This window comes from Vicugna pacos, chromosome 18 (genome assembly GCF_048564905.1).
Source record: "Vicugna pacos chromosome 18, VicPac4, whole genome shotgun sequence".
Taxonomy (NCBI): Eukaryota; Metazoa; Chordata; class Mammalia; order Artiodactyla; family Camelidae; genus Vicugna; species Vicugna pacos.
In genome coordinates, this window is record NC_133004.1 from 34173380 (window position 1) to 34188575 (window position 15196).

At 54.0% G+C, this 15196-nt stretch overlaps 1 protein-coding gene across 4 annotated transcripts; it reads right to left on the reverse strand.

The window, feature by feature from the left end:
- Nucleotides 1-606: 606 nt before the first annotated feature.
- On the reverse strand, nucleotides 607-14127 carry GUSB (glucuronidase beta). 4 transcript variants are annotated; one of them, XM_072943043.1, is made up of 13 exons: nucleotides 13543-13810; nucleotides 12650-12693; nucleotides 12211-12426; nucleotides 11747-11928; nucleotides 11416-11558; nucleotides 10783-10970; nucleotides 10262-10414; nucleotides 9835-10013; nucleotides 9591-9737; nucleotides 7146-7230; nucleotides 5240-5416; nucleotides 2587-2722; nucleotides 607-993 (listed from the first exon to the last, which is right to left on the reverse strand). In XM_072943043.1, exons 1-13 carry the CDS (start codon nucleotides 13688-13690, stop codon nucleotides 824-826), a joined length of 1968 nt encoding a protein of 655 aa, XP_072799144.1. In that variant the 5' UTR covers nucleotides 13691-13810; the 3' UTR covers nucleotides 607-823. The 4 variants fall into 4 exon arrangements, with proteins under 4 accessions (XP_072799144.1, XP_006201406.1, XP_072799142.1 ...); XM_006201344.4 differs by lacking the exons at nucleotides 12650-12693; nucleotides 13543-13810 and adding an exon at nucleotides 13866-14127 and having other exon boundaries at nucleotides 12241-12426; XM_072943041.1 differs by lacking the exons at nucleotides 12650-12693; nucleotides 13543-13810 and adding an exon at nucleotides 13866-14127.
- Nucleotides 14128-15196: the final 1069 nt, after the last annotated feature.

Sequence of the window (15196 nt, forward strand, 5' to 3'; positions counted from 1 at the left end):
GAAAGACCGTCCTCTGGAGCAGGGCAGGCGGCAGTGCCCAGAGGTACCAAGGCCTGTGGCACTTGCCTACGAGGCCTCGTCACATTCAGTGGGCTGGTTGTGAGGGGCCCAGTGGGCTTTTGTGCCCCTCTATCCATTTCAGTACAGGCAGAACTGTGGCTGAGGTTGGAAGAATGTTCTGGAAGAACTGGTACGTACCCCTGAGCTCCCTTCCAATTCTGACCTCCCTCAGTTCTTACCTTTCTTACGCTTCTCGGTCAGCTTAACTCTGGAAGCTGGCACACAGACCTTGCGCACTATCCCAGCAGGGTACCACTGTCTGTGAACTGGCTGGGACTTCAGCCCATCTGTGGAGTTCAGTGTCACCCACTCCAGTCAAGACCGGAGTGTGGTGGCCGAAAGCACAGGTGGGATCTGAGCGCAGGTGGCCCTGAGGCTGCTCCTGGGGCAGCACCCAGTCTGTAACCAGCCACCCTGAGTGCAGTGTGAGCGCGGAAGCAGAGGCTTCTCAAGAGTCCACACTCAGTTCCAGCCTGAAAACAGCCTGACACATGGAAGCAACTTGAGATGCTTTTCAGTGGTACCAGTCATCCAACACATGGGTGGTCACTTACAAGACACCTCTTTATTCCCATACCACAAAAGCCTTTATTTTCACCTGTAACGTTCCCTTCTAGCACACTTCCACAGAATCCAGACCGGGAACCTCCCGGTCTGCTGGGCGCAGTCCAAGAAGTACTTGTCTGTGTGCTGTGGACGTCGCCCCTCGCTTGGGGAGCAGGGAGCCGACGGAGCCGGTGTCGACAGAGAGGTAGTTCTTGCTTTAAAAGGTAAACGGGCTGTTTCCCACACACTGTGGCTTCACAGCTGACTGGTGGTGCCAGGTTTCATTGGCGAGTTTCCAGTATCTCTCTCGCAACAGGAATGCTGCACTTTTCGGTTGCCTCTGACGGGTGAAGATGCCCTTTCTATTCCCTATTGCTCTCTGTGGTGCTGGAAACAAGACAAAAGGCATTTCAGGTGACTCCCGATGGGCCAAGCCAGAACCAGCCTGGAGCCAAGCTGGGCCCTAAACAGACATCCTCTCATGGTTCACAGCTGCCTGGTCTGAAGTGGTATCTGAAGTTGCCCCTTAGTGAGTTAAAGGTTTAAATACCACTGCTCCCCCAAAACACTTAAGCCCCCTGGTGTGTTGATTTTTCATGTTAGGGAGAAAAATCCAAAACTGTTTATCTTTCACTTGCAAAATAAGGTTTAAGACATGATGGGGACCCAGCTGCCTCGTAACTGGAGTGGGGCTGAGACAAGGCATTACCCTTGGAAAAAAGCTTGGGCCTTTCTGGGGACACAGCTCTCCTAGTGGGAGCCAGAGTCTGGACCAGTCAAATTTTTAAGTTCTCCAGGGCAGACTTCCGGCTGGGGCAGATTTCCCACTGGGTCCCCACTGCTGGTGGCCGGTCCACCAGGGCTGGAGCCGGGAAGGGGGCAGGGCTGACAACAACCTGTCGGGTTGCCCTTCCAGCACAACTTCTCTACTTCCCAGAGAAACCACTGCTTCTGTTAAGAGAAAAGGAGGTCTTTCCCATGGAGAAGTTCAAGACGAACTTGAACTTGAAAAGCAAATGCCAGGTCCTGTGCCAAGCACTTCATCAACTGGACTCCCCGCATCCACCGGCGAGGTGGCAGGCACTTTACAGGCTGATGAAAAGGTCAGGTGCCCTGTCCAAGGTCACACAGCTCATTTCTTAGTACACGAAGCCAGTGCACCTACTCACCAAACCAGACTTCCATCCAAGGTATTTCCAAGAGCCATTAATCTCATGCGCCAAGCAGAGTGGGGGGCTCGTATTTTCTTTCTTTTTTCTCTTTACCTCTTTCCATTCTGATTTTTAATTAAACTTGAACCTTCCAAAAACTTGTCTTTCCCCGTAAGTAATGTAATGTAATTCCCACTACTACCAAATCCTTCCCTACCTCCCCAGATCGCTATCCTAAGTTGACGGTATTTTAAGAAGCTAGTAACCGAGAGGTGTAGGAAGAAACGGGAAACATTCATTTGGAACTTTTGTGCTCATTATCCCCACTTGAGAAAGTACAGATCGTATTCACTCTGAAGGCTTTTAAACACTCCCACGTTCAAAACGCTTTGACACTTACCTGTATTCGTTGAATCTGCCTTTTTATAAGTGAATAATGTCAAACACACTGAAATATCTTAAGTTTCTTGGGCTTTGTAGCTTACTCTGGAATAATGAGCGAATCCCACCCGTAAATCCAGCATGAGCTCCACTTTTGCCTCATAGTGTGGTGAAACGGACAGAGACAAGTTAGCCATCCTTGCCTGGAGGCAGTAGGCTCTTCCACTTGCTCATTTACCATAAAACGATTCAGGAAGCAGGCAAGTGACTGCTGCTTGCTAAACACAACTTACTTTTCCTAGGAAGCCCTCCATGTGGCCTGCATGGATTAGATCAGCTTTTTCCCTTCTTGTCTCCAGCGTTCTTACAACCAAATGTCCTGAACTAAAATGCCAACCTGAAAAAATGAGAAGGGGTACATTCCATACACCAAACTCTGGTCACTTACACTGGTCGGTCATAAAATCAGCAAAATTCCAGATGAGCTCTCCGACCACGTATTCTTTGCGCTTTTGATCCAGGACCAAGTGATATTGCTCTAGCAGGCCTTTCTGGTACTCCTCACTGAACATCAGAGGCGGGTCCTGGAATTCAAGGCAACGGGAGAATTTCGGAGTCAGAACTAGCAGAACTGTAAACGTTAGAGAAAAACAAAGACCCACGTGACAAGGGCCGAAGCACGCGTCCTCGTGGTGGGCTGCAGTGCCCGCCCGGCTTGCTGATGCTGGTGCAGAGAGAGGCGCAGCCAGGGTATGACACAGCCCAGAGTGAAAAGGATTTTTGACAAAACTTAGTGAGTAAACTGCTTTATTTTATAAACAGAATTTGCTATTTCCTTTATCTTACTTTTCCATCTCTATTCCCCAGTGCAGTCTTAAAGCTGAACTCTGCTGGAAGTAAAAATATGTCCCTGGATAATAAATTTAAAATGCAAGTTTTAAGTGGCTGCTAGTGCATAATTTGAGAACTGGTGTGATTCAGATTTAACTCGCCTCAGATTCATCTGTGTCTCGTCTGGGTGAGTATCTGCTGTTTAGCACATGCATCCATTCAACAAATAATTATTTAGGATCTGCTCATATGGCAGGCATCGGGGACAAAGTCGGACAAACGAGAAAGATAGGGTCCCTGCCCTCACAGGCTTTATGACCTGGCAAGACACAAGCTGTGAGTGTAATGAGGGTGAACAGGGAGCATGCAGGGTGGGGGCTGAGGCTGGGTCCACAGACAGCTGCCCTGAGGAAACACTTTAGCTGAGACCTGTCAGGTAAGGAGAAGGCTATCCTCAACAAAAGCAGAGGCCACATCTGGGCTCACTCAGTATTTGCTGAAGAGCTCCTGTGTGTCACAATCTAAGGTATAATGATCTTTTCAGGTATTCCTGGAGCACAAAGTCTGAGTTTTCATCCCATGGGAACTTGGCCAGGGCGGCACAGGGGGTGAGGCGGCTGCTCAGTCTTAGGTGCTAGGGATGCAGCATTTCAATCACCTCACGAGAGAACCAAACCCTCCTAGCTTTGGCTCTCCTTCCCAGCGAGCAGGATTCAAATGCTATTATACGGGATGCATTGAAGATAAGACTGTGCAACTGAGCCCTGTTTTGTTCCCGTCCCAGAGCAAGAGGTCGAGTTCCTTACTGTGTTTTCATGGAAAGGACCTGCTTTGTCTTAAAACTAGGCGCATGCACACGACTATTTAAATTTAAAACTAAATGAAACTACATTGCCTCAGTCACGCTCGTCACATTCCAAGTCCTCAGCAGCTACACGTGGCTAATGGTTCAGAACATCTCCATCACCACAAAACGCTGTATCAGATAGCGCTGACCTGGGCTCTTTTTTTTTTATATTTATATAGTTTATAAAAAACAGAAAGCTGTTTGTTGCTTATGTATATAAATAAATGGTAAAATTACAAACAAATCATTGCCCATTCTCCAGTTAGGTTACCAGAGCCAATAAATGGGCTCTTTTAGAATTTCTTAAAAACTCAGAGTTGGTTACCTCTTCAAAGAGGGGGAACAAGTGTGCATATATTTTTGTCTTCATGAGATACTCCCCTCTACTTCACCAGTTTGTAGAAGTGCCATTCTGTGTAAGCAAGATGGATGCAAGGGTGTGAACAGAGTAAGGCAGTCCACGTGGGTTCCCGCTGAGCATACAAGGATAAGCAGACTAGGAGAGCGGTGTCAACAAGGAGTCCCAGTAGTTGTGACAGGTGAGTGTGGGGTGGCTGGTGGGGATGAGGGGCTGGCTCTGGTCCAAGAATCCACATGGGAAACATCCCCACAAGACAAAGCAGCCTCTCTTTGGTGAGGAAATGGACCAAACAATGAGAAAAAGCTAGTGATTAAACATTGTTCCAAGATCTCACTCACTCCCTTGACAAATATTATTTAGCACCTGCTGTGTGTCGGACACTGCTGAGTGCTCGGGAAGCAACAAGAAATAGGACTGAGTCTCCCTCCTGGAGCCCCCCGTGTGGACGAAGAGAGAGGCAAAGAAATAAGGACCGTGCACAGTGAGGCATACTGAGAAAGACCGAGGAGAGGGGACAGTTCCTCTGCCTGGGCCGGTGGGTAAACTTCACCAAAGAGGGGCCAGCCAGCTGAGGCGCCAACCCTGAGTGAGAGTCCAGGAGCTGGCGATCACGGTGCCAAAGAGGCATCGCAGGCGGAAGGAACGGCCCGAGAGCTAGAGTCAAAGAGCATAATGAAAACAGTCCAGGGTCCAGAGGTGAAGGCAGAGGAGGGTGAAGACCTGGGAGAGGACAGAGGGCAAAGGACACTGACCGCCCTGACCAGGGATGAGGGCTCTGTCCTGTGGGCCAAGGGGAGCCAGTGACGGGACTCTAAGGTCTAGATTTGTTTGAAAGACCACTTGGGCAGCGAGTGGGAGGCTGGAAACCAGGCCCATAAGGAGGCTGCCTGAGGATCATGCAAGTGTGGAGGGGCAGGTTGGGGTGGGCTTGAAGATCGGCGGGGAGACAGATCATCAGGACAAGTGATGAACAGGGGAGGAGGCACCTTCCCAGCCTGGGGCAAGGAGTGACATCACATCCAAGAAAGTGAAAACATAACCTGAATGTTCTACATTATTTACCTGGTGAAACCCTGCAATGGTTTCTGCTCCATACTCGCTCTGAATAATTGGCTTCTGGTAGGTCCGGTACCAGTTCTCAAACTGGGTGGCCAGCTGCAGCTGAATCACCTCCATGTGCCCGTAGTCATGATACCAGGAGTAGTAACTGTTCACACAGATGACGTCCACGTATGGCACCTAGAACAGTGTGCAAAGCTTGTTCACCGTCCAGACTGTGTGACAGCGTTAGGGCTCTCACACTTGCGGGGGCTCTTCCCACAGAGGTAAGGCAGCGGTGCAGAAAACAATTTAGATGCTCATGTGTGTTGGAAATGTAGTCAGATACTGAATGGAGCAAGTCTCTAATGCTGGGCGGGGGCCCCTGACCTGGCTGCAGGCGGGCCCAGGGCAGGGGGATGAGAGGCGGAGTGGGCGCCAGACACCCAGGCCCCAGTGGGGGAAGCCCAGGGCCCATCCCAACCGGCTTGGTTCCTCCCTAGGTTGCACTCCTGTACCTGGCCTTCCCCCTGGCCCTGGAGAAATGTCCCAAAATGTGGGACAGAGGTAGTTTTCCTCCTCACAAAGATTCTGGATCCACCTTCGTGAGTTCATGCTGGGTGCCATGAAGCGGCTGGAGAATTCCCTCCTGGGAAGGAAGCCAAGATAATGGGGCAGGACTGCCTCAAGTGGGGCTGGGAACGGAGCAGCATGGCTCACCTGAACATGTGCTCACTTCCAGTGTGCTCAGGGGCCAACGGGCCCCGTCTTTCCCAAGTGACCGTGGCACCCTTCCAAACTGGAGGCGGAAAGATGCAGACGGGGAGGCTGGGTGTGTGAACATGGCTCGCACACCCCAGATGGGTCTGGCAGCCTCCCGAGGGGTCCGGCACAGGTCCCCCGGCCCCTCAAATGGGTCTGCCTGTGCCCTGCTGGTGTTTCCCCACAATCTTTGTGCTCCTCTGAAGGGGGTGTTCTCAGGGTGGCAGGTGAACCCCACAGCTTCAAACCATCCCTTCCATGTTAAAGTGACAGTGCTCACAATTTTTATTTGTGTAGTATTTTCTCATCCATTCTTTCTTTAGAGGATTCTCTTTCTGGAGCACTTTTAAGTACTGGCCTCTGTTCTCCAGGGCAGGAGCATTTTCTTGCTCCCAGGTCTTACAGCTTCGATGCAACTCAACACACAGTTTGTGAGGGGCTGCTGCCCCCAGAGACCGTGAGGGCGGCCATGGGGTCCAGCCGGCTGTGTGGCCCTGTCCTTTCGATTCTCAATCCCAGGCGCTGGCAGTCTGAGGTTCCCCCGGCTGGCTGATGACTGGACTCACTGAGGAGCTTTTCAAAACCTCAGATGCTCACCCTGGACTTGCTAAATCAGAATCTCAGAATCCAGACCTCTGTACTTTCAAAAAGCTTCCCTCAGTAGAGGGGGAGGGGATAGCTCAGGGGTAGAGTGCATGCTTAGCTCCCATGAGGTCCTGGGTTCAATCCCTAGTACCTCCATTAAAATAAATAAACCTAATTACCTCCCTCCACCAAATAAAAAAAATTTTTAAAGAGAGAAAAAAAATAAAAAGCTTCCCTCAGTGGTCCTGACTCTGCCAGGTTTGAGGAACACGGGACAATGGCAACTTTAAGCTCTGCCCTTTTATGACCATAGTAAACTGAAGGGCATAAAATTACAGTGAGAGACATAAAAACGTATGAATCTGAACTGAGAATGAATACAACCTCCCTGTGCTCAGCCTCCATAGAAGAAGCTGCACTGCTGGGCAAGTCGGCAGGAAGTTCTCTTTACCCTAAAGACCACCTATGGAAATGGCTGGACTGGCTGCTCATGGGCCCTCCCGGCAGTTCATTTCAGCAAGCATCAGGGTAGGACGAGAGGACAGGCAGAGGGGAGACACGACGTGAAGACCCCCAGGCTCACCCCCAGGTCTGCTTCATAGCTGGACTTGGTCACAAAGGTCACGGGCCGGGAGGGGTCCAAGGCTTTGGTGTGGGCAATCAGCGTCCTGTCCACGGGGGGCAGAAGACACGGCGCCGTCAGTCAGGGAAGAGCTCTCGGATACCCACCTTGCCTCCTCTCCCTCCCATCTTCCCAGCTGGAAACACCAGGAGCACTGCTCTCCTCCCTCCCTGCCTTCAAGTGTATTTCAGGTAAGCAAACATGTTCCTCCAGACAGCATGCTCCCTGACACCATTCCTTCTCTTTCCCCTCTGCAAATCCCAGCCCCGTCCCCACCCTCTCACCCTCAGGGGGTGGCCTTCCTCCAGGGGTGAGAGGGACACAGAGCTGAGGTCCTTGGGCTGGGCACTGCCAGAAGCTAGCTTCTGCATCTCTGGCAAAGCTCTTAAAAACAGGAATGGATGGGGTATGGATTAAGATGGATGTTAATTTAACAAATAATGAGGGAGCAAGTGCGAGGAGGCCAGCTGTGTGCTGGACACTCACTAAAGACTTAAAGAGCCACACAGCACGTAGCCTGTGGCAGGACAGACACCAGCACAGGTGGATGTGACTAATGAATGACAAGAGGCAGGAATTAGGGAAGAGGAAGCACAGGGCTCTATGAGACAGTGACAGGGCACATCATCAAGACTGGAGAGTCAGCGGGGCCTCTCGGAAACTGGCATTCCTGCAGATTCGTGTTAACCAAGGAGCAGTGGCGGAGGAGGCTCCCTGACAGAGGGGCCGGTCTGTGGTCGGGGCTCGGCCTCCCCAGTGCAGACCACCCTCACTCACTGTTCAGTCCTATTTTTCTCTTCCTTTTCCTCACAGCTGGTTTTTCTTTCCTTGATCCCCTCTCCCCTCACTGCTCCTCTCATTCGAAGGCTGTGGTTCTCACAGGCTAGAACAGTGCCCCCAAAACCACTGTCTGAAACAGCCCATTTGTCATCCGGGGAGCTTCACAGCTCAGCCCAGCTCCTCCAGCCCAGGCAGCTCTACCCACATCCAGCCCCATTCCCGCTGCTCCCCCGGTCACGCATTCCCCTCTGTCCCCCTCCCCAGGAGGCCCCTCGGGAAGCGCGAGCTCTCATTCCTGGGGGCCTGTAGTCCTGTCTGTCCACGAGCCAGGCTCAGCACACCCGCGCCCCACTACGTGCTCCAGGACTGTGTTTGCAGAGCTTTCCTTCACCCAGTGGGCCCGCTCCTCAGAGCCCCAACTCGGGACACTGGGATGCATGCAGTGACTGCCTCAGGCACTATTTCAATGGCCCCTGCTGCCTCTACAGTAAGAGAAATAATCCCCCTCTACAGGCTACATTACAGCTGCACGATCATGGTGCGGGGAGAGCAGAGTCCATGCCTAGCATGCATGACACTCATGAGGTCCTGGGCTGAATCCCTAGTACCTCCATTTAAATAAATAAATAAACATAATTACTTCCCCCCTAAAACAAAATATAATTTTTAATTAAAAAAAAACCCACAACAACTGCACGATCATAAGGAAGAGAAGGAACCAAGGAACACCCCAAGGAAGGCCAGCCTCCCTCAGGGACCATGAACCCTCCCCCTTCAGGGAGATGGCCCCTAAGCGGTGTTTCTGTCCAAAGCAATGCCTGGGGGAAAGGCAGAGCTACTGGCATTCAGTGAACGGACTATGAACTTTAGATAAGCCTGGTCCTGTCCAAAGATGTAATTTTAGAATCGTTAGAATATGCATGTCATTGAAAAACCAGTTTATAATTATGTACCTAGATAAGCTGGTTTTACAGGCAGGGCGAAAGTTTCACAGAGTTGTGTTTTATTTTTTTTTCCAGTTTTAACTCACTCAATTTCCCAGATATGGAGATATTGTAAAAATTGAGGGAAGAAGATACTTGGTTTTGTTTGGAACTTCACCTAGAGTGGCTCACTGGTTTAAGAAGCGCAGCATTAAAAGGAACGCTGCTCAGGGTATCAGAGCGACCAGCTTTTGTAGCTGTGTTCCAGGGAGATGCCATGTCCAGCTGCAAGCATCTGGTCTCTTCACTGGGTCTCCTGGGGAGTCAGGCCCAAGCACTCATGTGTTACTTTACCAATGACTCTCCCTTTGTATCACAGTTAGGCCATGTCACTATTTTTTTTAAACTTGAAGTTATGCACGTAAGTAGGTTTTGTTAACTCTGGCCTTCATTTTAGGTGTGGAAAAGAGACACCCGGGCTCACTGGGTTGAAACTGCAATTTGGGTGGGTGGGTATTTGGTTCCTTGAACTAACCAGTTACGGGTCCCCCTGGGCTGGGAGCAGACGCTGACCCTCTCACGACCCACACCCACCCCAGGACTCACCCAGCCCTCCCGTGGCTGCCAGCCCAGGCTGAGCTGGGCCAAAGGGCTGAGGTCTCCTGCCTGCCTGACCCAGCCCAGGGGAGGCGGGGGCACTCACTTGAAGTAATACCCAGCTGGCTTCAGGGAGGAAGCAGGCTCGTTGGCCACGGACCACATCACAACGGCCGGGTGGTTCTTGTCCCTGCGTACCATCTCCTCCATCACCTCCAGGTGGTGCTGCAGAGACATGTTGCTGAGGCTCTGGCTGCAGGGCCGCAGGAGGAAAGGGAGTGGGTCAGGCAATCACACAGTGCCGGGCTGGGCGGGCTGGGCAGGGTGGGCGGAGGGCGGAGGGTACTCACGCCAGCGCGATGCCCACGCCTGGACTCTCATCGATGACCACGATCCCATAGCGGTCGCAGAGCTGCATCACCTCCTCGGCGTAGGGGTAGTGGCTGGTGCGGAAGGCGTTGGCACCCAGCCAACGAAGCAGGTTGAAGTCCTTCACCAGCAGTGGCCAGTCAAAGCCCTTCCCTCGGATCTAGGGAACAGCAGAGCAGAGTAACCCCCTGACCGCTGTCCAAGACGTGCTTCCTTCTGGAGCCCGGCCCCTCAAGAGTCACCCCGCTTGCCCCCCCATCCAGACCAAGCACACGCCCCATTAGGCAGGGGTTTTGTGCTGAAGTACTTTTGACGAATTGCTCTGAGCTGCCCTTGACCGCTCCAGGGGACATGGGGAAGAGGTTGGAGAAAAACAGCCCCCACCGGGACCCAGCAGCCCCAACTCACATCTGCATCCTCATGCTTGTTGACCCCATGGAAATAGAAAGGTTTCCCATTGATGAGAAACTGGCTCTCTGTGACCGCCACGGTGCGAATCCCCACGGGGAGGGTGTAGAAGTCAGACACAGGCCCATCTGCCGTCTGTGCGGTCAGCCTCACCTGTGAAAGCCAAGCCCTGGGTGTGAGGCATCCTTGGTGGCCGGAGCCTCATGCAGCCTGCACTTCAGCAGGATGGCCCCTTGTAAACCACAGCGGCCCACCTCTGGGACTGCAAGCAGAGAGATGCAGAAAGTACAGGCCTCTGCCGTTAGCAAGGAGGAACTCTCGCCCACCCTCCCCCTGAGGTCTGCTCTTCAAAACTGGGCCTCCCCACCAAAGATTGAATGAATCAGGCTTGGGACACTTCGACCCAAGTGGCTAGGAAGCTCAGAGGACCACGCTTGCCCGCCCACCCATCTGGCACCACTGCTGAAGCCAGGATTGGGGGGTAAAAGGCCTCCCACAGCCCCAGGCCTCACCACCGTTACCTCCAACGAGTACAGGTAGGCAGGGTGCTCGTGCATCAGGTACGGCCACCAGAGGTGGGCCCTGGGCACCTGCAGCTGGCCCTGGCCCCCTGTCCCCTGGGCCACGGCCCTGCCGTCCTCATCCAAAAGAAAGACTTCTAGCTGGAAGTGTTCACTTCCCTGGATGAAAATCTGGTAATTCACTAGCCCTGCGGGAGAGGAGAGAGAGATCAGACAAGAGAGAAGAGGCAGGGGTGTGACCTGGGGCTGACAGAGGAGCGCTCCCTGAGGCTACCGCTCTGAGGAGTCCCCAGCTGACAGCTGTCCATTTCTTGAGCTCAGTCAGCAGCGACGGGAGATTGAGTGAGGGCAGCACAGAGGAGAATGGACACGGGTTCTCGTGAATTCTGAGCTATGATGTTAGACAAGCCCCTCTTCTCAGTGGACCTCATTTCCTCCCAAAACGAGGTCAGAGCAGACACGTGATTTCTGAAGCCCCTGCCAGCTCGGAGAGGCTGGACTTTGGTTTCTGAGGTGGATGGAAGCTTGAGAGTGTGGAGACGCCGGGAGAGACTTTCTCCTGCGGGATCTTTCCAAATGGGGAACAAAGCTACTTGGGGCTTGGCCAAGGGTAGATCTTGCCAGGAGCCTCACCAATGTCTCGGTCCACGTCGGTGGTGATGGTGATGTCATCAATGTAGCTGATAGGCGTGGTGTAGAGGAGCACAGACCGGTGCAGTCCCGCGTAGTTGAAGAAGTCAAAGTTGGTGTTCTGGACAAAGTAACCCTTGGGGTACCTAGGATGGGAGGAGAGGAGCCAACTGGGGCCTTGCCCTGGGTCCTCCAACATTAGCTCACATGTCTCATTGGCCTCCCAGAACCAGGGCCTCACTTCTGCTAAGGCCACCCTGCCCCTGGTGGGAAGGCTGCTCACTGGGCAGGGGTGGGGAGGGGGGCAGTTGTTGGGGAGGGAGGTGTGGCTCACTTGGAGGTGTCGGTCTGGTAGAGGATGGTCCCTGGCGGCAGGGTGTAGGGGGAGAGCGTGTTGTTGATGGCGATGGTAATGCGGCAGAAGGACAGGGGCCCACTCTGGACCAGCTTGCTGATGTCAGCCTCGAAGGGGAGATGGCCCCCCTCGTGCTCTGCCACATGGACCCCATTCACCCACTGCAGACATAGGGAGGGATGGGGGGGCCCTGCTGTCTCAGGCACTCCCTCACATAGAAAGGCAGCATAGGGGGTGGTTGGGAGCCCTGCCAGCTGCCACCTGTCTCAGGAGTGGAAGAATGGAGCTCCAAGGGAACAGATTAGGCAACCCTCTCCCACCCAGGGCACAAACCCCAGTGCGGGGCATGAGTGTGCCCCCCACGCACCCAGGAGGCAGGCTATCAGGTGACAGCTGGGAGCCAGGCACCCCAAGACAGCCGCATGCACGCTCAATGGCCCTACCCATCCACTCGCCCTGCTTGTGGCACTGACCACGATGGCATAATAGTGGGCACTGCCAATCCTCAGCACCACTCTTGTGCCCAGGTCCTGCGTCCACCGCTGGGGCAGGGTGGCCTCCCGCTCGTACCACACCCAGCCAACAAAGCTCCGCAGCCGCCCGTCCTGGCCCACGTCGTTGAAGCTGGAGGGAACCGGCATGTCCAGGGTGGGGCCCGACTGAGGGAACAAGGGCCGGAGTCAGGTCCAGGTCACCTAGGAATCCAAGGGGCCAGGTCCCCCAGCAACCCCATCTGCAGGAAGAAGGCTGGACCAGGTGACTTCTCCCAGACCCTCCCCGATTCCAGGCCGCCCTGCCATTGTTCTTTGCCAGCAACCAATGTCTTTTATGGACTCATTTAATCTTCACAACTCTGTGAAGTAGATCCAGTCATTCACTCACTCCGTCAACGGTGTACAGTGAACACCTACATGCTGTTCTGGGCGCTGGGAATAAAAGAGTGAACAAAACAGTTAACAAGGCCTCTGCTGTCAGGTGATCAGCTCTGTGAAGAGTGTGGACAGTGGCAGAGGGCTTGCTGCGGGGCCAGGGAAAGCCTTTTGGGGCCAGGGCCCATTCAATACTGCCTCTGCACATGCTGGCCAAACTAGGTGAACCTGGGCCCTTCAGGGAATCGCCTGAACCTCGAGACCCTTGAACACCTCAGACAGAAGGCAAGGCAGGAGTGGGGCAGATAGCTCAGTGAGTGAGTCTGGAAGCAGCCTGGGGAAGAGCTTCCTAAAAATATCTTGTATACGGAGCATGTGACCCCCAAGGAGGCAAAGATTTCCTATCCTTCACAGTTGCAGGCCCAGTGTATCTAGCTGTATGGTTAACTTGCTGATGAGCAACCAACTGCTAGGATGGTTTCTGTCCCTGGTCTGGTGGGGCCAAAAGTTCTTTCTCAGGGCAGCGGGCACCAAGGTATCCATGGAAAAGGGTGCGCCCAAGGCCATAACCAGCGTTGGGCAAGAGGGATCTGCAGAGACCAGACCCTGACTAAGAGGAAGATGATCAACTGACAGTGCCAGAGAGGAAGGCAGGCCAGGGCGCAGGGCCACTATGGTGAGGAAACTGTGAGTGGGGCACATGCACACTCTCCCTTCTTCCTCTGCTTGATGAAGGCTAGGCAGCCAGGACGGAAAAGAGGATCTAAGTGAGGTGAGCGTCGGATAAGCACACAAGCCTACTCCTGCCCCAGCCCTCGCCACCACTCTCCACCTGCGACCTAAGTCAGAGGGGAGACCCGGACAGGGGCGTCCTCGGCTGGCGGGATACCAAGCCCCGCCCTCTACCTGAACCCAGGGTCCTTCCTGCCAGGGCAGAGGTGGCCCCAAGATGTCCAAAGCCTCCCCTTCTTCCCCTGCCCTGCCACCCGCCCCCTACTCGGGTGCACGGACACTGCCCCGCCTCCGCCTCCGAACAGACGTCGGGCCCGCCCATTTCCTCCTTCAGGGTCCCTCCCCGGGTGGGCCGACCCCACGCCCCTCAGCCCGTCCACCTTTAACCTCTTAGCGGCCGGCAGCTCCGAAGGCACAGGGGAAGGCTCCCCACGGCCCCCTCCTGGCTTCCAGGAGCTTCCCTGCCCTGATCCCGTGCCCCTCCCCAGAGCCCGCACCTCCCGCAGCGGTGCCCGGTACCACTGCTGCTCGAAGCCCTGGCGCCGGTTGTCGGAAAAGTCGGCGCGGAAGCTCCAGAGGCCGTCGAGCTCCTTGCGCTCCCGCGACCGGCTCTCCCGGGGGTAGAGCATCCCGCCCTGCAGCAGCGCCAGCCCGCAGCCCCAGAGCAGCGGGCCGAGCACGGCCCAGACGCCCGCCCGCTCCCGCAGCATGGTTTCCGCGCGGCAGCTAGCTGCTTGCGGCCGGGCGCCGGGTGCTGAAAGCGCGGGGTGGGGGCGGGGCCGGGGCGGGGCTTGGCGTCACGTGTCCCGCCCCCAACGCCATCTCGACCGAAGGCGAGTTCCTGGCCTGGAGGCCCACGCGAAGTCCACGCGAGACTTGAAGGCGGCGGGGGAGGGCCCTCGTGGGGCCGACGGGGGGCCCAAGCAGGCGGAGGCCGCTGGCTCCGCGGCCGCGAGGTCACTGCGTGCGCCTGTCCCCGCCCTCCTCTCCCTGGCTGTTCGCGCCCAAAGCCACCGGTTCAGGGCCGCGGGCGGGAGCGGGACCCGGGAGACCGCCGGGTTTCCCCCCTTTCTGCAAGAAGGCCGGCTTGGGACACCTCCATTCGCATATGCCTGCGGGACACCGGTGAGCTCAGGCAAAGCCTCAGCATGCCTAGTGACGTCCGCCCTGCGGGCTCGCGGGGCCATAGCCTTGACCCTGGGTGTCCACTTGCGGATCCCTACCCTGTTTGGCATTAAGGACACACAAAGATGTAAGAACCCTGGGGAGTTGAGGGGGGTCTATGATACTACTAACCTGGCCTGGATACAATTGTTCGTACCATTACCCAATTTCTTAATTATTACTTTTTGCCCCGATTTCATGTTCACCAAAGCAACCTTCAGATAATGGACCTTGGTACTGTAAACAGTCCCCAGCATAGTAAAAATATGTTGTAAGAACTGATAAGGTCTAAAGGCTTCCTTCCCAAATGCTTACACCATAAAAATAAGAGAAAGGAGGATGCAAAAATAAATACAGTATGATCCTAATACTGCTAAAATTATATCCATATAGGTAGACAGATAGATATGAAGTGTTAATCGATGGTATAATTTCCATTTTGTTCTTCATACATTTCTGATCTTTTTGAAAGTTTCTATAGTGAACATATATTTATAATCAGAATCAAACCAATAAGTGGTTTTTAAAAACAGCAAACAGGCAAAGAGAAATAAGTAAATAAAAGTCGATCTGCTTCTGTAGATTAATAAAGTGATTTTCCATTTGCAAGTCAACCTATATATATTTAGTTAGTACAAATTCCTGTACAGTAAACTACACATAT

Bases quoted from the DNA above. Each gene is read 5' to 3' on its own strand.
- GUSB (XM_072943041.1), bottom strand. From the start codon at position 14,078: ATGCTGCGGGAGCGGGCGGGCGTCTGGGCCGTGCTCGGCCCGCTGCTC. The intron at 7,231-9,590 runs GTGAGTGCCCCC...CCCCGTGGACAG, and splicing joins CCAGCTGGGTATTACTTCAA to GACGCTGATTGCCCACACCA. The intron at 994-2,586 runs GTAAGTGACCAG...TCTTGTTTCCAG, and splicing joins TGATTTTATGACCGACCAGT to CACCACAGAGAGCAATAGGG.